Source organism: Dermacentor andersoni, chromosome 2 (assembly GCF_023375885.2).
Source record: "Dermacentor andersoni chromosome 2, qqDerAnde1_hic_scaffold, whole genome shotgun sequence".
Taxonomy (NCBI): Eukaryota; Metazoa; Arthropoda; class Arachnida; order Ixodida; family Ixodidae; genus Dermacentor; species Dermacentor andersoni.
In genome coordinates, this window is record NC_092815.1 from 210833876 (window position 1) to 210857578 (window position 23703).

Here is a 23703-nt window from a genome sequence, read left to right on the forward strand (position 1 = left end):
CTATACGCACAGACGGACAGACGAGATGCGCCAGGCCTCGACCACTCTCGTCCCCCTTTGCTGGGCCAACTGTACGGCGGCAATGTGTTTCGTCGCGTCTATTGGGCTCTCGGCCCACGCGATCTTCGTTGGGCCGTTGCCGAAGCGTGCGCTGGCGATATAGGGGAGCCTCGGCCCATAGCCGGGACCCGTCGATTCCGTGCCCGCGCGGCGCTGCGTCCGCTGGTCCGTTGTCTTGCCGCCTCCTCGAGCGAGAGCTGCGAGGGCAAGGGAGGTGGGATCAGTGTCTAGATTAGGGAATCCTGGCACTGGCCGCCTGTTTTCATTTGTGTCGTCGTACGGCCTGCTGCCCGCTCGGAGGTCATTTAGGGGAACGAAAGTTGTCGCTAACTGGGGCATGATTGGCAAAGACACGATCGAGCAGGCGCTGTTGTTTCATTAGATGGACACTTTTATTGTGTGTTTTCTCTCCCTCTCCCCATCTCTCTCTCTCTCTCTCTCTCTCTCTCTCTCTGATATTTCATTTCTTTGCCGGAAGAAGGCGGGGGATAGCAAAGTGCCACCTTGGCGCTGGGTCTACCGGGCTAAACGGTGCAACTGCCTTCCGTCTGTCTTCCTCGAACCTGCGTGCACTTCTTTAGCCACGGGCATTTTTCCGCCCGCTTAACATAAATAAATAAATAAATAAATAAATAAATAAATAAATAAATAAAATAATTAGGTAGTTTTGTAAATATCATTTCACTACCGAACATAAATCAATCGAGTAAGGTACTTTCTTAATGCGTTATTCGCTGGGCTAGTTATGGAACAATTAGTAAACGTGTTGCTTGCCAAACACAGTAAAAAAAATTGTATATTTGTGTCTTTGGGTCCGCTAGCACTGCTGATAGCAACAATGGGGAATAGTTCAGCGTTGGCGCATCCGAAGTGCTCGGAATAGAGGTGAGGTCCGCAAGTTGCGGTTGCTGCTAGCACTGACAATGCTATTACGTGCGCCTCTGCCAGACATGATGAAAGGACAACTATAGCGTACCGCCAATAAAGGGTTTTTGAGTATTAGAAGAAGCCGGTGCGTATCAGAGCACGTTGTTCGACAGGCTGTCCCACGGGATGGTGCCACACTCTTTTGGGTTGAAAAATGCCGCCTGAGAACTTTCGAGTGCGTTCCGTTGTGGACTCGAAATTCACTTGAGTGAATACTGTTGCTGCAACCTGAATATTGTCTATAGCGTCCGCAGCTGCTGACGGGCTTGTGAACTTTAGAAGCACCTTGTAATATGTTGTTTCAACTGCTAACGTGTAATTTACTTATTTATGGAGACGTTCCTTGAAACCCTGCATGAACGGAAACAGCTTTCGTATGTTTGGCTTTGGCATGTGGAGCTTTGGCGCGTGGAGCAGTCTGTCCTCCGTGACTTCGTCATGGAGGAGAGGCTGTGTTTGTTAAAAGCGAAAAAGATAAAAAGAAATGCAATACCTGTGAGCGTCTTCCCTGTATCTTCAATTCAGTTTTGTACTTTTTAGTGCATGGTCTTGTTAACACGCACGAGTTCTGCCAACATTTATTTTGTTTGTCTGCTCGAAGCGCACCGAACGCGCAACGCCTGCTTCAAGTTGTCACGCTTTATACTGCGATGTGACCGCAGAGGAAGCCATTCTATTAAATATAATGAAACTAGCTTGATAAGATTTATCCCGTACGCCGGCTGCACTATATTTATTTACTGTTTGATTAAAATTCAGATCGTAGCTGCTATATAGATGTATATATTGGACACTGTGCCAGAAGACCTTGACGATGCGCAGAACCAGCTCTTTACCTGCGCCCAGGACAGGTTGTTCCATCACTGCATCGGCCATAGTTTAAGAACAAACGCGGGTCTGACAACTGCTTGTGTCACGTTCAACTCCATTTCTGACGTTTATTGTGCGCCTCAGTGGAGTACGCTTACCAAGTTCCTACCTTATGAGGGCGAACGCGGTTTTGTAAGTTGAGCTGCAATGTCATGCGAGTTTATAGCCCCGCATATTGCTGTTGTCGGTGGCCTCTTCGTTTTTAACCAGAGCGCATCTGCCCGGAGAGCCCTCCTGTCTCAAATTTTATGGGGGAAACATTGCATAGCGTTTCATCTTGAGGCGTTGTGATTGGTTAGTATTAGCGGCGACGTACTCTAGACGAAAAAAAAAAGGAAACATGAGGTATATGTGTAGCTGATGTGCATTCTAGGCGATCGTATAGAATGCCGCCTGCGAAATGTCTTAGAATTTAATTCCAGCCTTCTAATAGATCGACAGATGTTTGGAGATACTGATTGTCCATTGCGAACTTGCGCCGCAAGTTCAGCAAACGCCTCCTACTCGGCTTCCCTTGCGTTTTGACATTCTTATGGGCCAAATGGTTCGTGTGTCCTCGCGAACCTACGTTCGTACCGTTCAGAGGCACCAGGGTGTGCGACGGACCGCAGTACGCACCTCTTCCATCACTCTGATGGCCTGGTTGAGCTGCCTTTGATCGATTTCTATTATGGGACTCCACTGCAGACAGCTTAACCGGGCTTATCTTTGCGGCACGAACAACGCGATACGAAGGTACTCTGCGAACCAGTATCAAGGGCCGGCCACAAGAGCGAAGAAAGAGAAGCTCGTGTTGTGGTTTACGATGGCAAAGTGGGCGCGACCGCGTTGCCTATATGAAAGGAACGGAGAGAACTGCGGTCCGCGAAGGAAGACCCCACCGGAGAGCTTCAGACCGAAGGAAAGGTGAGGGTGAAAAAAAAGGGATGACGGAGGTTGAGTGCAGACTCGGGCCGGCGGCTCTCTGTCAGGGCTCACGACGGCCGCAATTATTTCCGTCGCTGCAGCTAGAAGAGAGTCCAGGTGGTTCGGCCCGGGTGGTTGGAGGGTACGACCCATCATCACTCTCTTCGCGGCCTGCCCGCACGACGGGAGAGAAAAAAAAGAAAGAAAGAGAAACAAAACAGCGGTAGCATGCTTCGTTCGGCGGCCGCCATTAGTCATCGGGCGCTGTCGTCGGCCCACGCAACGGGGCCCGTGCCGTACATTGTTGTTGCGACCGGCGGAGGATAAGAAATGAAAGAAGGAAAGAGGGAAAACAAAGGGGACGGCTCTTGATGGCGGCGTCAGCGAGCGCTCGGTGCTGCCGCTAGCAGAAAGGGAAAAAAAAGGGGGACTAAACCTATTCCTGCGGCCGCTTGTTTTGTTTGTGCAATCGTGCGCCGCTCTTTGTCCTTTTACTTCGCCTTTGCTTCTTCCCGTCTCTTTGCGCGCTGTCTTTGGACGGAAAAGCTGTTTTGTAAGAGACGTTGATAGAGGTCCACCGTTCAACTCCCCTTTCTCCTCCCCTCGTCGTCCCCTCCTCGCCCATATAGCCAGTGGTGCGTACCTATACCGTACGCTCGGCGCGTCTCGTCGTTCCCAGTTCCCCCGTACTCGCCCCGTGACCTTTCCTCTTGCTTCTTGCGTACCTTTTCACCCAGACATCTTCTCTCGTTGTCGTTCTAACCGCGGGAAGGGTTGGAGCGAGAGAGGCGGCCGGGCCCAACCTGTCCACTATTGGTTTTTCTGTCCCTGGGCGGCGGTGCATTATTATAAGTTGCGTCTCCGCCGGGCGAGGCTGTTATTACGGCGACGGTAGCGGTTTTCGACGAAAGGCCGCCATATTTTGTGATTTTTCGTCCGCGGCATTGCTGCAATCGCTCTTGCTGCTGTTGCGGTCTCCTCCTTTTTTTTTGTGGTTGCGGCGGCACGCGAATTAACCGGGTGAGTAAAACAAGAAGGTGCAATACAGAACACACAAAAAGAAAAAAATAACGGAGCGTGCACGTAACGTGCAGGCGTGGCTGTGGCTTCGCGTGTGTGCCTTGTTCTCTCTATTTCTTTCCACCCATTCCTTCTTTCACTCTATGTTTATTTATTTCACTCTCTTTGTGGGCCTCGAGCCGTGGAGCGCGGTGAAAGGCATTACGCGTAAGCCGTTTCACGACAGGCGGTAATTGTTTACCCCGTGGGGAAACAGGGGACGCGATGTCAACGAAGTGCTCCGCGACAGTTTTGGCAGAGGAGGACGTACATCGCTCGGCCAATAGAAATCAGTTTGCTGGCCCCACCGTTTAGTTTGCTTCTGACGAAAGAAGCGCGAAAAAAAAAATTCAAGTACCGGAATGTGCAAGTACCGGAATGTGCAGAAAATGCAAATTAGTTCGTTGTTTTTCTTTTATTTTTAAAGGTCGCTTCCTGTTCACAAGGAGAGTGAACAGAGCAAGTTGGTATTGATTCATGCTGGAATTTTAACGCTAGAAAAGACGAAGACAGACGAAGAACACACCACGAGAGCTTACTGACAACTGAAGGTCTAATTCAGAAAGAACAAATACATAGTAGGACATACGCACGAAGAAAAAATATTACAGCGATAACACACCCAGAAGAAGCATGAACGGTGTTCATGCTTCTGTGTTCCTGTGTTCATTTTCCCAGTGACAAGACAACACATTAGGTGATGGGCATTGTATCTTAGTTCATGCGAAGGTAATGTAGCTTGAGGTCATGAAATATTGTAGACATTACCTGTCATCATTGAGTCACCTTTGACGGTTTAATTTTACGGGCTCTGGAAGCACCTGCAGCACCCGTGCCTCCTGCTCTTAAGCTGTAGGCTTCCTCGCGTTACTTAATCATGTGGCGGTGAAGCCCCCAAGAAGGGTTTCCAGCAGACTGGCACAGACTGCTGGGAAAGCTACGCAGCACTGGCGGCTAAGTCTCTTTTGTGTTGAACAGCGATATTTGAAGAGAAAGTGTGAGAGAAAGACGCTTGAATCATATTCCTGGAAATCTTCCGAGTGTAACGTGGTACTCTACCCGAGTCTGGTTATTAAGACATACTCGTTATATTCGCGGTAGTAAATTGAATTTTACGTCTCAAAAGAAACATCTGAGCTATCAGAAATCCAGTTGTGACCATTTCCTGCTGAATGTGACCAGCTGAATTTTTATATTTTAACCGACCGACCGACCGACCGACCGACCGACCGACCGACCGACCGACCGACCGGCCGGCCGGCCGGCCGACCGACCGACCGACCGACCGACCGACCGACCGACCGACCGACCGACCGACCGACCGACCGACCGACCGACCGACCGACCGACCGACCGACCGACCGACCGACCGACCGACCGACCGACCGACCGACCGACCGACCGACCGACCGACCGACCGACCGACCGACCGACCGACCGACCGACCGACCGACCGACCGACCGACCGACCGACCGACCGACCGACCGACCGACCGACCGACCGACCGACCGACCGACCGACCGACCGACCGACCGACCGACCGACCGACCGACCGACCGACCGACCGACCGACCGACCGACCGACCGACCGACCGACCGACCGACCGACCGACCGACCGACCGACCGACCGACCGACCGACCGACCGACCGACCGACCGACCGACCGACCGACCGACCGACCGACCGACCGACCGACCGACCGACCGACCGACCGACCGACCGACCGACCGACCGACCGACCGACCGACCGACCGACCGACCGACCGACCGACCGACCGACCGACCGACCGACCGACCGACCGACCGACCGACCGACCGACCGACCGACCGACCGACCGACCGACCGACCGACCGACCGACCGACCGACCGACCGACCGACCGACCGACCGACCGACCGACCGACCGACCGACCGACCGACCGACCGACCGACCGACCGACCGACCGACCGACCGACCGACCGACCGACCGACCGACCGACCGATCTTTTTTTCGTTAATTAGTGTTCTCAATCACACGTTATTAGCAGCAAAGTACGCACGTCCGCCTCGCCTAGGAACTGTTCTGCAGAAACGCTGCGTTTGTTCCCTGCACTTGTAGTTCGCTGCGCTTGTAGCCTTTTTATAAAAAATCCGTATTGCCTAAAATACACACACACACCCTGTATATATACCGTGTTGGTGGACGCCTCGGCAGGTGTAGTGCGTAGTGGTAGATAGGGCCATCCTCGATGCTACAAAAGAAAGAACTCAGAGAAAGAGAGAAATAACTGTGTATAACGCTCTGGAAGCGGACGGCGGGAGTGCGCTAACAAAGTAAGCCTCAACCCGGCTGAAGCCAGTGTTTAAACGAGGAGACTGGCCATCGTCAGGGACCTATGTCACGCTAATTTACTACATGATGTTCTGCAGTCAGCAACGTGAATATTAGTCCTTTCGAACATGACCGGGGTATTGAAGTATACAGACAAGGGGGCGTGAAGACAGTCTTCTGCGTAATGTTATCATTAAACTAATTTCATAGAAACGTACGATTCGCTTGTATCTCGTATCTCGTCCCTTCCTTCTTTCTCCTCGACGCCAAGCTGCCTTGTTCAAATATATACAGTCTGCGCAGTGTTCATCGCGTCAGAGCTTTTATAATCTCCGGCGAGCATCGGGTGCATTGGGTGAACTTGCATGGAAATTGCGACTCGCTAGACAGAAAAAAAGAAAAAAAAGGGGGGAAAAAGCGAAGAAAAATTTATAAATGGAAGCCCAAGCGTAGCTTCTCTACACCACATTCCTTGCCAGCCGGCTTACACAAGTGCGGGCGTTTCGCCGTCGCCGCTGCGCTGTTAAACTCCAATTTGCATTGCAATCTTCACGCGCCATCGTTCACCTCTTGGCGGTTTGTTGCCGCTGCAAGCGAGCTGTGATGCTCGAAAGGTTGGCGTTCACTGTGTGACCCGCTGCTTTATTCTTCGCCGCGAATTATTCGACTTCGCTGTTCTTGAGCCTCGTGGGCGCGATGTGCTCGCGTCACTCTAGTCAGCTTTTCGCTCATTGTGTCGCGCTCCCCAGTCGTGGGAAGCTTTTCTTTTCTTTTTTATTTTTTCGTCCTGCAACTTTTTTCTTTTTTGACATTATGCTTTTTTTTCTTGCTTTTTTTTTTGCATACATTTGTGCTGATCGCCCCACATTGTGTGAAGCGCAGCGTGCGTGGCTGATGTCGTTGTTGTTTGGGATTACTCGGCAACTCACTCTGAAAGACGTAGAAGGGCTTCATACGTACTCTGAAGCGCGCCGACATTATGAATGGCGGGCTCATTTTTGTTCTTCGAGCGTGGCCTGCGCTTGTTCCGTTCCGTTGTTATTGCGGCGTTCGCGACATCAGCGTCGGTTCCTTCTTAGGCTTTGTTCCAAAGAATGTTGTATTTTGCGTAGGTGAGGTCAACGACAAAAATACACCAAATTGAGTAATAAAGTAAACATCGCGTTGCAAACTCTAAGTGCAAGACCTGTTCTCAGAAAATAAAACCCGAGAATTCCTCGTGGGTGCCGAAATTTGACTTTCCGGCATGGGTGGAGCGGAAACAAAGGCTGCAGGTGATCGAGTGTGTTCGTAGCTTCAAACGCGAATACTTTTGCTTCGAACGGCATATTTTGATTCGGTAGGTTGTTAATCCATTTCATTGAATATTGCATTATGGCGGAGTAACCTGGCCCACTACCAGTACACACGCACTAATTATTACCAGACTTCCTCAATGCCTTGTCCAGGGAAAGTATTACTAAAACAGTATAACGGAACAAATTTCTGCGGCTTTGGGGCCGAATGCAAGACGCTGTTTGTTCGTAAGCGCTCTCTCCCATTGGCCGGCCGCCTTCGCTGTATCGAGCATCTCCAGCATACGAATAGAACCGCCGTGGTAGCTTGGTGGCCATGGCGTGACACTGCTCAGGTCGACATCCCGACCGCGGCCGCTGCATTTCGATGGGAGCAAAAAAGCAAAAAAGCTCCCGCGTACTTTGATACAGGCGCACGCGTTGAAGAAGCCGAGGTGGTGAAAAATCAATCCGTAGTCCCTCACTAAGGCATGCTTGTTAATCAGATCGTGGTTCTGGCTTATAAAACTCCACAGTTTCATTAATTAGGCATCACAAATGGCTGTAATTAGTTTTTACGAACAACTATATTTCAATAGTTCTTTTTTTTTTTTTGTAGTGGGTGGCCAGTACTCATTTTCTGCAACAGCAGCAGATTCTAACAATGGACGCCGCCATCTTATCAAGCTCCGAAGCACACAATGCCCGTCGTCTTCGTCCGCTCAATATTCTGCCTGTTCCGAAATGCGTACACAGTCGTCGTCACTATTCGGGGAGTTTGTGTGGGGTGAACATGTCTTTTTCTTTTTGTCTTGTTTTTTTTTTTTACGATGCGCGGGGCCAAGGCCTCGCGCATGGCACTATTGTGTCTATTGGCTGATGGATATGACGCGGCCTTTCATTTATTATTCCGGATTCGTTTTCCCGTTGTTTGTTGGACAGTGCAGTTTAGTCTAAAATGACTGTTCACTGTATCTGTTGCTAGTTGTAAAAGTTTTGCTTTTACAAGTTTTGCCTTTTAGGGCTTCGCTCATTGCGGGTTGCACCCATTCACAGCGATAGCAACGTAGTAGACTATTACACTGATACGAGCCCTATACTTAGAAGTACGGCTCATTGTATGGGCGGTATAAATTAGAAGCTAAAATTGCGGAGTTTGTCGTTCCGAAAGATCACATTGGGTTATGAGGGACGCTCTAGCGGAGAGCTCTGGGTTAATTATGAGCACCTGAGGGTCTTTAACGTGCACCCACTGCACGGTACACATATTTTTCTTTTTTCTTTCCTTTTTTTTTTTGCGTTTAACCCGACTGTTCACTTATAGGACACCTACGACCAAACAGAGTGCCAACCGGACTTGTTGCCCTGTATTCATTTGTTGCCTTTCCTTGCCTTCCTTGCAGGGGCAAATGTGCCTGTTTTCTGTATCTGTTGCTAGTTGTAAAAGTTTTGCTTTTACAAGTTTTGCTTTTTAGGGCTTCGCTCATTGCGGGTTGCACCCATTCACAGCGATAGCAACGTAGTAGACTATTACACTGATACGAGCCCTATACTTAGAAGTACGGCTCATTGTATGGGCGGTATAAATTAGAAGCTAAAATTGCGGAGTTTGTCGTTCCGAAAGATCACATTGGGTTATGAGGGACGCTCTAGCGGAGAGCTCTGGGTTAATTATGAGCACCTGAGGGTCTTTAACGTGCACCCACTGCACGGTACACATATTTTTCTTTTTTCTTTCCTTTTTTTTTTTTGCGTTTAACCCGACTGTTCACTTATAGGACACCTACGACCAAACAGAGTGCCAACCGGACTTGTTGCCCTGTATTCATTTGTTGCCTTTCCTTGCCTTCCTTGCAGGGGCAAATGTGCCTGTTTTCTGTATCTGTTGCTAGTTGTAAAAGTTTTGCTTTTACAAGTTTTGCTTTTTAGGGCTTCGCTCATTGCGGGTTGCACCCATTCACAGCGATAGCAACGTAGTAGACTATTACACTGATACGAGCCCTATACTTAGAAGTACGGCTCATTGTATGGGCGGTATAAATTAGAAGCTAAAATTGCGGAGTTTGTCGTTCCGAAAGATCACATTGGGTTATGAGGGACGCTCTAGCGGAGAGCTCTGGGTTAATTATGAGCACCTGAGGGTCTTTAACGTGCACCCACTGCACGGTACACATATTTTTCTTTTTTCTTTCCTTTTTTTGCGTTTAACCTTTTATTGGAATGGGACTGGGATAAAACCCGCGATCTCGTGCTCAGCAACGCAGGGCCACAACTGTCGAGCCAGCGCTGCGAGTGGACGGCGTCAGTTACAGTAAACATTTGCTTACTAACTTAACGCGCGTGGTACCACGCCTCAGAATACACACACCAACAGACTATCAGCCGATGATCGCGGCGGTAACGACGCTGTCGTCCTGTGGAGCGTCGCTACCGAAGAGCGCGTGCTTGTTCCAAAGCGAACGCTCCATGCTACCGAAAGGCGGAGTACATTATTTTGTGCAAGTAATCGCGCAAAGTGCTGCGAATTGGCTAGTGCAGCGTTTCATCTCTTCGAAAAGTTAACCGCAGTCTACCCTGCCTATAGCGATGTCGTTTCGCACAGTTACAAATGCCAGTGTGGATAGTGATATCCGAGGAGAGTCCTTTGCATTAACCGTTCCTCGCGTTTAGCGGTAGCTCTGCTCTTTTAGATGGTGAACGCGGCAGTGTCTCCCCTCTCCTCCCAATCCATGCCGCCCCCTCACTTTCTCTTGTTTTTTTACGTCTCGACGTGACGCAAAAAAAAAAGCGAGAGACAGCGAGCGCTATGGTTGAAGAATTTTTCAATACGAGGAAAACTACTCGAGTGGCTTGGACATGCCCCGATGGGCTGAGAAGTTCGATCCCTGGCCGAGCAAAGCCAAAGGCTCGGAAAAGCCATCAGCACCTGCTGCGAAAATCGAGTCGTGTACGCGAGAGCGTTCGCGCTTAGCGTCAGGAGAGATGGGGGAAGGCCGTGAGGGCTTTTCGCTCAAACTTTCTCGTTTAATTACGCCAGTTGTGGTTGCCGCGCCGCAGCTTCGCCTCGAAAGTTTAGCGTAGGCTTCTACGCTGCCTGCCAGCAACGCTCCGCTCTCGACTCCCTGCCTCGTGTTTTCGCCATCCTACGCTGCTGCGTGCAATCAGCTTTAGCTGCTGCCACCTGGCCACCCATGTGAGGCGGAGTTATGCGTCGTCTGACCGTTAATCATAGGTGCCTCTCGGCGTGGTCTCCACCATCGTTCCACAAATTTTGGCTTCTGACATTAGCCCCTTACGCCAACCCAGCTTCTTCGTCGCTTCTCGATGTTTTAACAACCTTTCCCGCTTCGCGCCAATATTTAACCGCCTATCCCTCGAACACAACCCCTTCTGGTGCTGCTGCTGCTTCTCACTTGTTCCGTCGAAAAAAGATTGCCCGCTTTTGGCGAAAACTGGGAGAAAAAAAGAAAATAAAGGAGAAATTGGATGGTAACACGCAAATGGCTGCAATTTATTACTTCAATGGCGTGTCGCAGATGGCGCCACCTAAGCTCGGTTAAAAGGGCCGAGTGCGCCTGCAGTTTCCTTCGTATGGGTAGTTGCTTTCTTTCTTTAGTCGTTCGTTGATTTTCGGAGAGGGTCGTGTTATTGGGATTAATGGATTCCTTAAAGAGTCGCATCTCTAGCCGCGCTTGCGCTTTATCGCACCAGTTCAACAAGGAAAGCTTGCTGATTAGTGTCATTTCATTATAACGCCTCCCTTTTCCTTTCGCCTACACACTTCATTTTGGCACTTTTATCGAGCGTCCTTCAACACCGTACGCACGTGTACTGCAAAGCTTCTTTTTTTATTTTATGCTAGGAATTTGTTACCTCTGCTGCAACTAAGTACCAAAGAAAGCTTTCTGAGATAGACAGTTGACATTCTCTGTGTGGGTTTCGTCTTTATATATAGGATGTTGCGCGTAACTTGAGCCAAACTTTAAAATTTTGGAAATACCACGTAACAGAACAGAACCAAGGTAAAGTTGTTTGCCATCGTTTGGGGATACTTAGATTATTATTTCTTTTCTTGCATTCCGCCTAATTACATAATTAGTCTTAATAGGTTCGTGTCCCGGACCAGGATGACTTTTTCTTCAACTTCGAGGCTTTTCTTTCGAGGAACCCGTATGGGTTTCCTCTGTAGCAATTGCTACGATTGGATGGGTGTGTAATTATCCCTCGATTAATTACTTCTCTCCAACTTGCGCGTTTCCGCACAACCATTACGTTATACTACTAGTACATACATACATACATACATACATACATACATACATACATACATACATACATACATACATACATACATACATGCATGCATGCATGCATGCATACATACATACATACATACATACATACATACATACATACATACATACATACATACATACATACATACATACATACATACTACCGATTAGTCTGATAAACGTCGTCCACTGTATAGAATAGCCTTCACTGAATTACGTATATGTATTTTAATGGTGACTTTACTTTTGTGTTTTGTAGAAACGGATAGCCCTTTTACGCAATCCCCTTCTTTCTTTTTATTGAAAATAATATTGGGAGAGGTGTGGCGCCGTTATGGTGGCACCTGCTACTCCTTGTCACTTGGCAAAGGAAACAAATTTGCGTAAAAAGGGAGAATAGCGACACAAAGTATGGTACTCAGTAGAACACTGGATGAATAAAAATATACAGTCCAACAGTACATGAGTCGCAAAGTTCTGTGCATTAGTTCAGTCCACGTACGCTTATATAAAGTCAGTGGTTTTGAACAGCCAAAACACACAACACATATCATGCACTGCAAGTACAGAACAGAATTATACATATTGCGTAAAAGTTGCGATCACCACATAAACCAATTATGAACCACGAACAACGTTTGTGTTACTCATTTAGCGTATTCGGATCATCTGATACCCAATATTTTCCCAAAATGTTGGTGTCCCCTAAAAACTTTTTCAGAGCAAGAAGGGCTCTTTTTTGAAGGCCTGCAGTTGGCCATGGGCCAAGTATCTTTATTAGAGTGAATGGCCTTCTGTGTAATATCAACAAATTTGCTTGCAGTACCCTTCTTTGTGTACCGTATTTCGTGCACTTGAGGAGAAGATCATGCACATTTTCGTCTGGATGGTCACAAGAACATTGCGGACTAGAGACACGTTTTATCCTGTACAAGAAGTGTTTCGTAAATGCAGTACCAAGACGCAGGCGGTGTACCAATGTTCCAAATTTTCTGTTGTCTCTTAGATTTTCCGGCATTGGTATGTTTATACATGGGTCTATAAAGTATAACTCCGAGTTTTTAGTTTGCTGATCAAACCGGGTAGGCGACAAGAAATCTGTCTCAGGATCAGACAGACTTCACTACGCAATAGGGGAAGATTGTGTCTGCGTTATTCTGCGCCAGATTCGCAGCTGCGTCCGCTGTAGTATTACCAGGAATATTGCAGTGCCCTTCAATGGGTCTGTAAGGTAAGTATTGTGAGTAAACAAACAAACAAGCAAACAAACAAACAAATAAGCAAACAAACAAATAAATAAATAAATATAATCTATCCGTGTCTTCAAAAATCGAAGAGCCTGTAGAGCACCGCAAACGAATATGCTACAGAAGGACATCGCGTAATCAAAAATCGCTTCATTGCATGGGAACTACACCTGGGTAGGAAACTATGCCGAAAGGAGCAATTGCAAACAATTCACATCTTCTATATTCGCCAACTCTCTCGACCTGCCGATACTTAAACGAAACTCCTTCTTATGCGAACGTTTTCATTGGTGTGATGCTGCTGTGCCGCTGACATCACTCTTTTCGGTGTTGTTGCTAGATGCCATTTCCGTTTGCTCATATCACTCCCAGAGCTTTCTCATTACCATGCTCTAACTATTCTGTCGTAACTTGGAGAAATTATTTTAACGCACGGAACTGTGGTTAGAGAGTGCTGCAAAGTTCTTGCCAGTGCCTATCCTGCTGCGGCAATCACCGCTCTTTTAACGTTCTTTTATTTTGCCTTTTTGATAACCGAGAAAGAATTTTCGTGGCTTCCGCGGAAGCTTTTTTTCTTCAACGTATGGCCTAAATCATTGCAAAATAAAATAGCTCTGATTGCTAGCCTTTGTAAAATATGCGCCACGACGGAAAGATGGATTGTACGAAAATGAGCAGTTTGCCGTGTTCCTTTTTCTTTTTGGACTATTCAAAAAGTTACACTGCTGCAAAAGCAGCGCCGCTCGGTGCCGCTTTGTCGTTGACGACTCAAACTTCTCTCCCCGCTTAGCGGAGTTGCTCATTCACGAAGAGACGAAAGGTAACGTGTGTGACGTTTTGTGGCATCGGGCTGCGGGATAATGTTTTAGCAACAGCTCAGATCGCCATCTTCGCGGCATTCCATTGTGACGTCGGCGAAGCGGCGCCGCTCGTTCCCTCTGCTCCCCGGCGCTGCAGGCAAACACAGTCACGCCGATCCTTCTTCCCAGATCCGAGAGTTTGGAGTGCGACAGAGACGTGGGAGGGAAGAACGAGTAAGAAAAAAGTCAGTATAAAGCAAAAAAAATAGAGAGAGAGGGCCGAGAATGGTCGAGGGTAAATCAGCGCGCCGGCCAGTCCACTGCGGGCAGCCCCAGACGTGCTTGTCTCCGCGCTCGCACAAACAACGGCGAAAAGTTCGTCAGAGCCCGCGAGTACTCCTGCTCGCCTACACACGCACACACGTGCTCGCTTGCTTGCCTGCGGAGTACAGGGCCCGCAGTGTGCCGAGCTTTTAGCAGCTCACATTTCCGAACCATCAGCAAAGTCAACACACGCCCAGTGGGGACACCGCGCTCCGACGTAAGGGCGCGCACGTCCCCGCAGCAGGGTTAGTTCCCTCGCCCTCCTCCACATATGTGCGCACCTCTAGAAGAGTGCTCCTTCTGCAGTGCGGCGGCGAGCCTCTCCCCATAACAAAAGGGCGAAGTTGTCCCGAGTTCCGGCAAGAAAGGAGAGAGGCTCAACTGCTCACTTGTGCGACGGCGGAGCTTCGCCCTTCCCTGCCTTTCCCGTTTTGAGATCCTTCTTTTCCTTATTGCGGCATCCGCTTTCCGAACCTGTCCAATGTGTTCGCCTTTCCTTTCTTGCCCTCCCGTGTTTCTCTTGGTTCTAATCTTCTTTTTTTTCTGTCTTGGTTCGTGTTAGTGCTCCGCTCCTCTTACAACACCGGCGGCTGTGAAGTGGTGCACGCGCGCACTTTCCCCTTGCCCTCCCCCCCCCCCCCAGCACACGCACACCTATTCACCCACACTCCTTTATTTCTTCTTTCCTGCGAGACACGCTGTGTACATCGTCTATGGTTTCTTTGTTTCTGTACCTTCGTTATCCCCTTTTTCCGTCGCGCGCGTGTGCAAGTTGGCGCTGAATGAAGCTTCAATTATTTTTAATTTCTTCTTTTTTTACATCTAGTTTACTCTGAGATGGCACTTGCGCCTTCGGTATGAGAAAAAAAAAAAGAATGATCCGAACTTTTTTTTACGCTCACTCTATCTTTTCGCTCCAGTGTTCCCTGACTGGATTAAACCCCGTAGACTGAGCTCGGTGCTGTCTGTATACAACCTTTTACACCCCCTCCCCCATTTAACCCTTTCTTTTGGAAGTGCGTCCATTGTTGTCCCTGTGAAAGTCTCCCTGGGCTAGCTTCTGGTTCTCACCGCTAAGAAATGCACCTCACTCACGTTACCCGCTGCTCGAAGAAGCTGTCAACGCTCTCTCACGTCTCCGCATCCTGTCTATTACAGTGAACGACGGGCCCCTGCCTGTTTCTCTCATTCCGTCACCGAACGACGCGATATCAGGTGTGCATGCAGCTCGCTTTCACCGGCGCTAAAGAAGATGAAAGTCGGGTGGGACTTCAGGCGCGACGCAGCACGTCTACGTAGTGGTGCTGCCATGGCCGCGTTATTGCTGCTGTATTGCGACCTAGAAAAACCTCTGCGTGTTCACGTTCTTAGAGGACCCGTTAGAAGATACGCTGCAATTGTAAAGCTCATTTGATGGAGTGTTCTACTGCAAGCACAAAAAGAGATGGTTTCGTAGAACCCGAGATAGGAGAAAATTAAATGTTAAGGAGCCATGACACCAAAACTTCAGCAAACCTCCCCCCCAGCAGACGATTTCTTCCGTTACCTCAACCGGGGCCTCCTAGATCGAATCTGCGTGCCGGTGCGATCTCGGTGGCTACGCTTTATCAGCGCCAGCATGTGACATTCCTCTACTCCCTTCTCCCATATCGCAGCCGAACGCCCGCCTCCTTTTGTTTTGTCGTGGCCCTTGCCTCCATCTCTTTTTTCTTTCTTTTTTTTAATAGAAACCATACAGAAAGTCCGTGTTCATTTTCGCGATCGTCATCGCATTTCTGTCCCGAATAAAGCCTAAGTGCGATAAGGGTGAGTGGCGCGCGCGTGGTATGTTCGTGGTGACGTGATGTGCTGCGTATGCGAGGCCGAGTTGAGAAGGGTGGTGGTTTGGTGCGCGCCGTCTTTCCCGGTGCCCAATGTTGGAGGCGACTTGATCGAGCTGAGTTATAACAGCTGAAGAGCGCGCGTCTATAGCACGGCCTTTCCTGCCGGTTTCTGCCGGTTGCTGCCAGTGACTTGCCGTGAGGTCGAGCGAGCACGCGGCCCGCTCGCCGTATCAAGGTCGTCTGCTGCAGGTGCCAAGGCGACTGCAAGGCTAGCATGCAAAGACGAACCGAGGTGGCTGGTGGCTTCATGCTCGCTGCCTTCCCGCACACCTAGTGTTCGAGTTTATTAACGTAATTTTTTTCCAGCCGCGACACAGTTGAAATGGCCAGGCGAGCAGCTGCAGGAACTCTTCGATTTGGAATAAGCAGGCGCGCTCACCGCTGTCGGCGCTCCTCATCACGTCAGCGTTGTAATAGGGAGGGCTCGCATTCATTGAGAGAAATGTGTTTGTTTTATTGCGATAGCAATTATGTGGTCACTCCAGGCGGTTCGTATGAAGTTTCCGTATGAAGTCCAAGGGCGATATAAGCGTAGCCGCGCGCCGTGTGCTGTGTGTGCGAGCGAAAGCGTGCGAGGGTGAGGCTCAATCGGCTCAATAAATCAATTGGCTCAATCACGGCTCAATCTCGCGCACGCGAGGGATGAAAGCAGCGAGCAAGCGCGCCGTCTTACGTCGCGCGCACGGCTTCGGGGGGAGGGGAGGCAAGGGGGCGAATAACTCCAGGCGGCCTGGGCAGCCTGGCAGCCGCGCACACCCGCCCGAGCCGCTTTATATTGAAAGCCATCTGCGGCGGGGACAGAGCCCGCCGTGTGCTGTGTTTTCAGAGCTTGGTTCACGTTGATGCGAGAGGCAGTACGAAGGTCAATTCGCTCGCTGGTGGTGCCGTGTTTCCTCACTCCAGCGTTTTGACAGCGAGTTCCCGCGATAATCGAGTGATATGATATGAGTGATCATCGAGTGCGGAAGAGCTGCTGCCACCGCATGGCGTATAGCCTAAAACAGCAGCTTGAGAGGTTGCTTGCAGCAGGTTTCCCTCTCTCAGTCATTAAGGCTGTTGCTGAAGCAAGTTTGCGGTAAGCAAAGGGTCTAGCAAGCCAGAAGTCACCGACATCAGAGCGAAAAAAGCAACTCCAAGTAATACCATACATTCATAAAATATCCCACAACATTATAAAGGTGGCGGGAAAGCAAGGTGTAAGCGTTGTGTTTTCTGCACCTTGCAAATTGGCTAGCTTGTGCGGGAGGATTGAAAACGAGGGAAAGATGAGAGGGGCCTGTAACGTTAAACACGTGACACCCTTCATCAAGTGCAACACTGGGGTTGTTTACCGCATTCCGTCATTGGCTTGTGGTAAAGTCTATATAGGCCAGACGGGTCGGTGTGTTAACAAGCGCTTGCAAGAACATAACCTATCCTTAAGCGGGGACTAGGCAAGCAATTTGGTGGTTCATTACCGCGACTGCAATAAGTGCAAAAAAAGTGCGCCATTGTTCGGTCGTGTGACCATTTTAGGGAAGGGCAAGACCAGATACGAGCGCGAAATCTTAGAAGCTTCTCACATTGGAAATGAGAAAGAAATTTGTGTCAGTGATACGTCCTTGTGTTTAACAAACAAGGAACATGCTTACCTATCGAGTAGTTAAAATATGAATAATAAAGAAACTTACATTTATCCACAGGTCTTGGGAGGAGTAGACGTTGCGCATGGGTCGGCTGTTTTCACATGGTAATGTATCTTCGAGGTGTTATCTGTGCACATGTCTTGGGAGGAGTGGAAGATGCGCATGCGTTGGAGGGTATGTGCGGCAATGTAAATTTCAATAAAGTACAGTTGAAAGTCCAGCGTCCGTCCGTGTCTAACGCCTTTTCCTTGTGTGCGCGTCCTTTGTGTTTCGCTGGTGCCCCCTTCTTCAAGTTCATATAGGTTCATGTTTGCTTGTGCACGCGTGACATCATGCTTGTTAACTTAGTAAGCGAATGTTTACAAGTTTATACGACCGATAAAACTGCTATCTTTACTTCGTATACCGGTCCAATAATTTCCTAACGCAATCGATGCTTCGCCTTTCGGGCGAAACTGCGACTTTTTCGTGTGTTCGCATGCAAGACCATGCACGCTTAATGGTAATCGAGCGTTTACTGCATTTTATACGGCCTATAAACCTACAAACCTATTCTTCGTGGAATTGCCTAATGTATTGCTGTCACTGTCAATGATTCGCCTTTAGGACGAAATTGCTCCTCTCTCTCTCTCTCTCTCTCTCTCTCTCCTTTCATCGCTTGCTGCACAGCGTAGTTCTAGAGAAGGTTCTGAGTGATTTGTGTTTTCCGGGAATCGTAGATTTGCCCGCACTAATGCTGGCGGTTTGTCTGCTTCAGGCGTCCATTCGTGTGACATGGTTACGCCAAACGTCTGACGCCGAGTGGCGCCTTGGAGAAGACGAGATTGCGGGTTTTTCTTTGAACCTTCAGCAGTTCTCGTGTCGTACTCATCGGTGTGTTGAATCGCATCTAAGATAGTAACAGCGTGATCTGCGCACCGCGCATATTTGTTTGCAGTGCTCAGTATTGGTGAAATACACTTTAGGGGCACAATAAAGAGAAACTTTAGGACATTAACCCCCGTCTTCTGAAGTGATACTCGACTCAAAGCTCTTCCTCTACTTCATGATAAAGAGGATGCTGATGATTTATTGGTATTCCGTTTGAAACGGGTGATGACAAATAGTCACCTAACCTGCTTGAGTTACTCAGTTATGCTATACGCGCTCTTCATTCCAGCATTTTTGTGTGCATCTCTCCAATCATTTTTCTCTTCCTCGAAATTTCTCTATATAACTTGTACCACTACATATGTCTGTAATGGATCCAGTCGTATCAATTTCTTCGACGCTTCTTTTCTTTTTCACCAGTTCTCTAAACGTGTCTTGCTTATCTCGACTGCTTACCGGTTGATGCTTCCGTCCACTTTAAATCCAAGCGCTTCTGGAAGGTGTGCGCGTTACCTATGGGTCTCACTGGGTGACTCCCTTCGCATTCTATTCGAAATGTGCTTAGTGGTCTCCGGATTTTTGCTGCAGTATGCACAAGCCTCGTCCGGTTGCCAATATTTGCTCTACCGAGTTGAGGACAGCACCGCGCTCGGCTGAAGATGGCGCTGCTACGCTCCTGACGAATTACTCAGGGGTGTCAATTGAAGCGCAGTGATGACTTCTGTCGATGGGCGGCGCTGCCATCCGCTTTCTCGAGTGGAGGTGGAGCGATGAGTTGGTGGGACGTTCTAGAATGCGGAAGTAAAGCCTTGTTGCACTTCTGTCCTGCACTGCAGACAGTCTACTTTGATGCCTACAAAGGCAGCGTCGAAGCCAAGTTAACCAAATATCGTAACGCATTTGGAACGCGTCTCGATGACCTCAAACGGCCTCGCGTCTATAAAATAAATAAACAAACACATAAATAAATAAAGTTATGGCAGAATATCTCCACTGGGGTATTGCCATATACTGCGAAGCGTTCTTTGTAATCATTACTTATGAAGCCTATATTACACCCTTGAAGCCAAGACTGCCGTATTTTAAGAGATAAGCAACTGCACAAAATGCCACTGAAACTATGATGATCTCCCTAGTAAACTAACTTTCACTACCGGTCTTGTGTTTTGTAAATGAACTAAATGTTGTTTTAATGTGTTTTTTTTTATCTCGCATAATTTACCCACCGACGCGCTAGCTTTCGTTTCAACGCGCCACCTTCAGAATATTCCCTCTGTTGCAGACGCAAATCTCTGGTTACTCGGGTTATCCGTGCATTCCTTGTCTGCGCTAGCTCTCGCCGGCCTTCTAACTGCACCTGGGTAAGGGCAAATTGAAACGCGCTCGCTTGCCCACTAAACCGAGCTGAAATGAAAGAGAAAAACATAAGGGATTTGTTAGGACAGTGACGTCCTTGTCTGTGTGCCTTTGTCCTTTTTCTTTTGGTTTTATTTATCAGTTAAGCTGTTCAAACTCGCCTTAGCAACAACTACCGTTTACTCTCAAAAACCCAGCAAGAAACCACAATTCTTAATAGCCGCCATATAACAGATTGTGACGTACCGCTGGCAGACAGCTGGGGGGCCAGCACTCCGAAGGCGATGTTCAGTTTATATAAAGTACGTCTGCCAGCAGAACTGCGGATGATGCAAGAAAGGAAGGCAAGGAGGCTCCCGACAGCGGCATCCCTATCTTGTCTTTCTTTCATGTTTTATCAGTTGTTCAGCCAACAAACTCGCTTTAGCGATGAAGGGACTACTTCTGTACGATATCATTCTGACATCGTATAGACATTGCTCACCCGCTAATAGAACATTTTCGCTCAATAGCTCAAACGTGAATCAAGCCATCGCATAAATTTCACCCATTGCAATAAGGCAGTCGCCTCAATCATAGTTTGAACAAGAAGTTCCTGAAGGCCTCGCTTGGCCAAATAAGCTTCAAAAATGCTTACTGTCTGCGCTTTACAAGGTCGTTCGTCATGGGAGAGTCTCATTTTCTGCGGCTACAGTAGCAAACGGGTTCGCAATGTCTCTCTGCCACGCAACGGCACTCACGAGAGCTGACCCGCCCTTTTCGGGAACCGTAAGAAGACAAGTTCCGTTAGCTTATCGTGCGCCGTTCTTGCAGCAGGGTCTGCCTGAGATTTGCCCACTATGCAGCGAGGGGCGGGAAACCACTGAGGCACAATTTTACACTTTTTGGTGTTTGGACACCATCGAAATACGAGCTAATCTTCTGAATGAGGCGACTTCTTGTAGAAAGGCGCTCTACCGGAAGTCCGCGATGAGCCCCCTCATGTCTGCTTGCTGGCTGATCGAAAACGTTAGCGAAAGCTGCACACAGCTACAGGTGTGGGCGTCCGATGAGGAGGAACAAGCGACTGTCAAAGAGAGAAGGCACCGTCGCACACACTGGTGGACCCTCAACCGCACGATACAGGGCACGACATGAGCAAAAAAAAAAAAGGCAGAGTAGAAGGAGTAAGGTAACGGCAAGTGCGGCGAGCTCGATTCCAAGGAACGTTGCGGACTGCAGCGTCGCGATCTATTGTGCTGAACTGGGCGTCGCCGAAACTTTGGTTGGATGGACCCCGATGCACCCCGCACCAGTACACGCGATGGAAAAAAAGTTGAGTGACTACAACAATTTCAATAAAAATGTAATTGGTTTCACTGGTCAATCACTGCCCAGCGAAAGCAATCGACAAATACGCAATCGTTTACTTCTACGTTGCTTTCCTGGCAACATTGAATAAACTTGCATAAATACAGGAAACAGAACTTACTGGTCTGGCTCTTTCTCTGCGTCTTCGGTAGCTCTCCGCACATTGTTTATGTTCACTAAGAATTACATTTAGAAGTTCTTTTCAGTTTTCTCCGCTCATTTTCTTGTCAGTACATCAATAGCGACACGAAAGTCGCTTGACGTGCGTTACTGGAGAGAACGGCAGGTGTCGCACGAAATATCACCGTGCAAGCACTCCGTACAATTGGTTAACCAACGAAGCTGAAACGTGCGGCCCCGGTGTTTATCACTGGGTTAATGTCGCCGGTTCATTAAATGACGGCTTGGTAGGCTGCCGGATCCTCGGTACTCAGTTGTTGCTTGCGCTAGGCTGCACGAGCCTGTTCTTGTGCCCACGCTGCAGCAGCGGTACGGCGTAGAAGAACTTGTTCCCGGTTCTGCTCGCGGCGTTGCTGGTCGAAAGCTGCCTGCTCCTCAGGAGTACGTATGACGCGTGGCCTACCCAATTCGGAGATGGAGGTCTGATTAACCTCCCTGTCTTTCCTTTGCCTTTCTTCCTCTCTCTCTTGGGCCCTACAATGTACAATTATTTCAATGTGTTTTTATTGCAATCTCCTGACGTCAAAATTTACGCAACCGCCGACGCAAGCATCGGGCGGTGATCCGCAGTGCCCTTTGAAGAAGCCCAACCAATCACATTTCTCGTTTATAGGAGGTCACTTCTGTCTCTTTTCAAAACGAATAATATTGCCTACTTTGACAGGTTTTTCTTATCTACTTGGCTGACAAGAAGTGGGCACGGAGAAGTGTAGAAGGTTGCAGTAATCCCAGCATGGATGCCAGGCTAGCGCCATGAAAATAGACAGCCGGATGAGGAGGGTAGTGCCGGCGTCTGCGATTGGCCCGCTTCTCCTTGCTTAGCTTTTGGGGGCTCATAGAACATCACGGTGGCATGCAATGGAAAAGTCGAAATTGCGCTAAAAGGGAGCCCCAACGAAGAAACGTTGGTAAATCGATATCGCGTACGCGCCGAAAGGGCTTGACAACCTTATGATGTCACGCAATCTTTTTATTAAACGCAAATCATTCTCCCCGGCAGCTCCAAGCAGCCAGTGCCGGAGCGATCGCGGGTAGTCATCTTCTATTGATTTCGAAACGGGACCGAAATCTGTGCACGTTGTAAATTGTTCAAAGTTGCGTGCTTCAAAGCTTGTACTGGCACTCCAGTTTTCGTTTTGATCCCCGATATTGTCATTTGCACTTGTGGCCGGTGCAGACACCATAATGGGTCTGATAATCTACACAGATGGTTCGGTAAAACCCAGCAGCAATGCTGCTGCAGTCATCCCCCCCCCCCCCCCCCCATCCCTGCACAATCTGAAGAAATCAAATAAAAAAACTTCCTGTGTGACCACACCGACGGGTGCAGAACTTGCGGCACTTCCTGCTGCACTTGATTTCGTTAATCAGGAACCACCGCAGCAATGGACAGTCGTTAGTGACTCCAAGGTAGCCCTTCAGCGCGTACAAAGCCCAGTGCGCCCCGGACCCGATGAACAACTGGCCTCAACAGATATATCATCGCCGCCATGACAAGGGACACAACATAATTTTTGAATGACTTTCAGGACATTGCAGCATCAGCGGGAATCACCACGCCGATGAAGCCGCCAGATCTGCACATGACAGTGGTCAACGTGTCTTGATTGTGATCTTGAACGTGCATATGTTTTACCCCTGTGGGACTGGAACGTTTTCATTACGTGTCGCTTGCGTTCGTTGTCTCCGGATATACGGATGCATCTACCGCCTGGGTTACCACGACGCGAACAGGCCATGCTGTACCGTCTGTGGCTAGGCGTTGCATTTACGAACTCATATGCCTTCCTTATTGGAATGGCCAAGATTTGGGACACATGCAGCAGCGATGAAACGCTCCCACAGATTATCTGTGTCTGCCCGTGATATAGTGCCCACAGACTAGTGCTATGCAGAGTGCTGGACCAGATGGACAATCGTCCACTATCAGAACTCAGTTTTAGTTCAGTGCTCCCGAAGAACATCCGCGCTGATGGCCTTACTCGCGTTGCTAAGGGTACTGCATGCGGTATAGGAGCATTCACGTTAGACTTTCCGAAAGCCACACCCTACCGCTCTATAGTGTATAGTGTATAGTGTACGCGGTTTTCCCGTGCTCGTCTCTTTTTCTCTCTATCTCCCCCTTCCACTCTCTTTCTCTGTTTATCCGCCTACTCCTTACTCACGTGCTAGGTAGCCAACTGGAGCTACCTCTGGTTAACCTCCCTGCATTTCTACGCATCATTTTGTCTCTTCGGAATGGGGCAGTCTCCGGCTATTCCGAAAAAAAAATTTCAGATTTGTGGAGAATATTAATGAATCTTCAATTTTTACACGTCCCTTTGACGCAGTGAGTTTTCGCGGTTTAGTGACGTTGATTGGCA

At 48.8% G+C, this 23703-nt stretch overlaps 1 protein-coding gene across 1 annotated transcript in view; it reads right to left on the bottom strand.

The window, feature by feature from the left end:
* The window catches only part of LOC126540111 (uncharacterized), a 40761-nt gene continuing 17058 nt past the window's right edge, over positions 1-23703 (bottom strand). Inside the window, exon 3 of the mRNA XM_050186903.1 lies at positions 1-257. Coding sequence (XP_050042860.1) covers positions 1-257 — 257 coding nt within the window. The remainder of the gene's footprint in view (positions 258-23703) is intronic.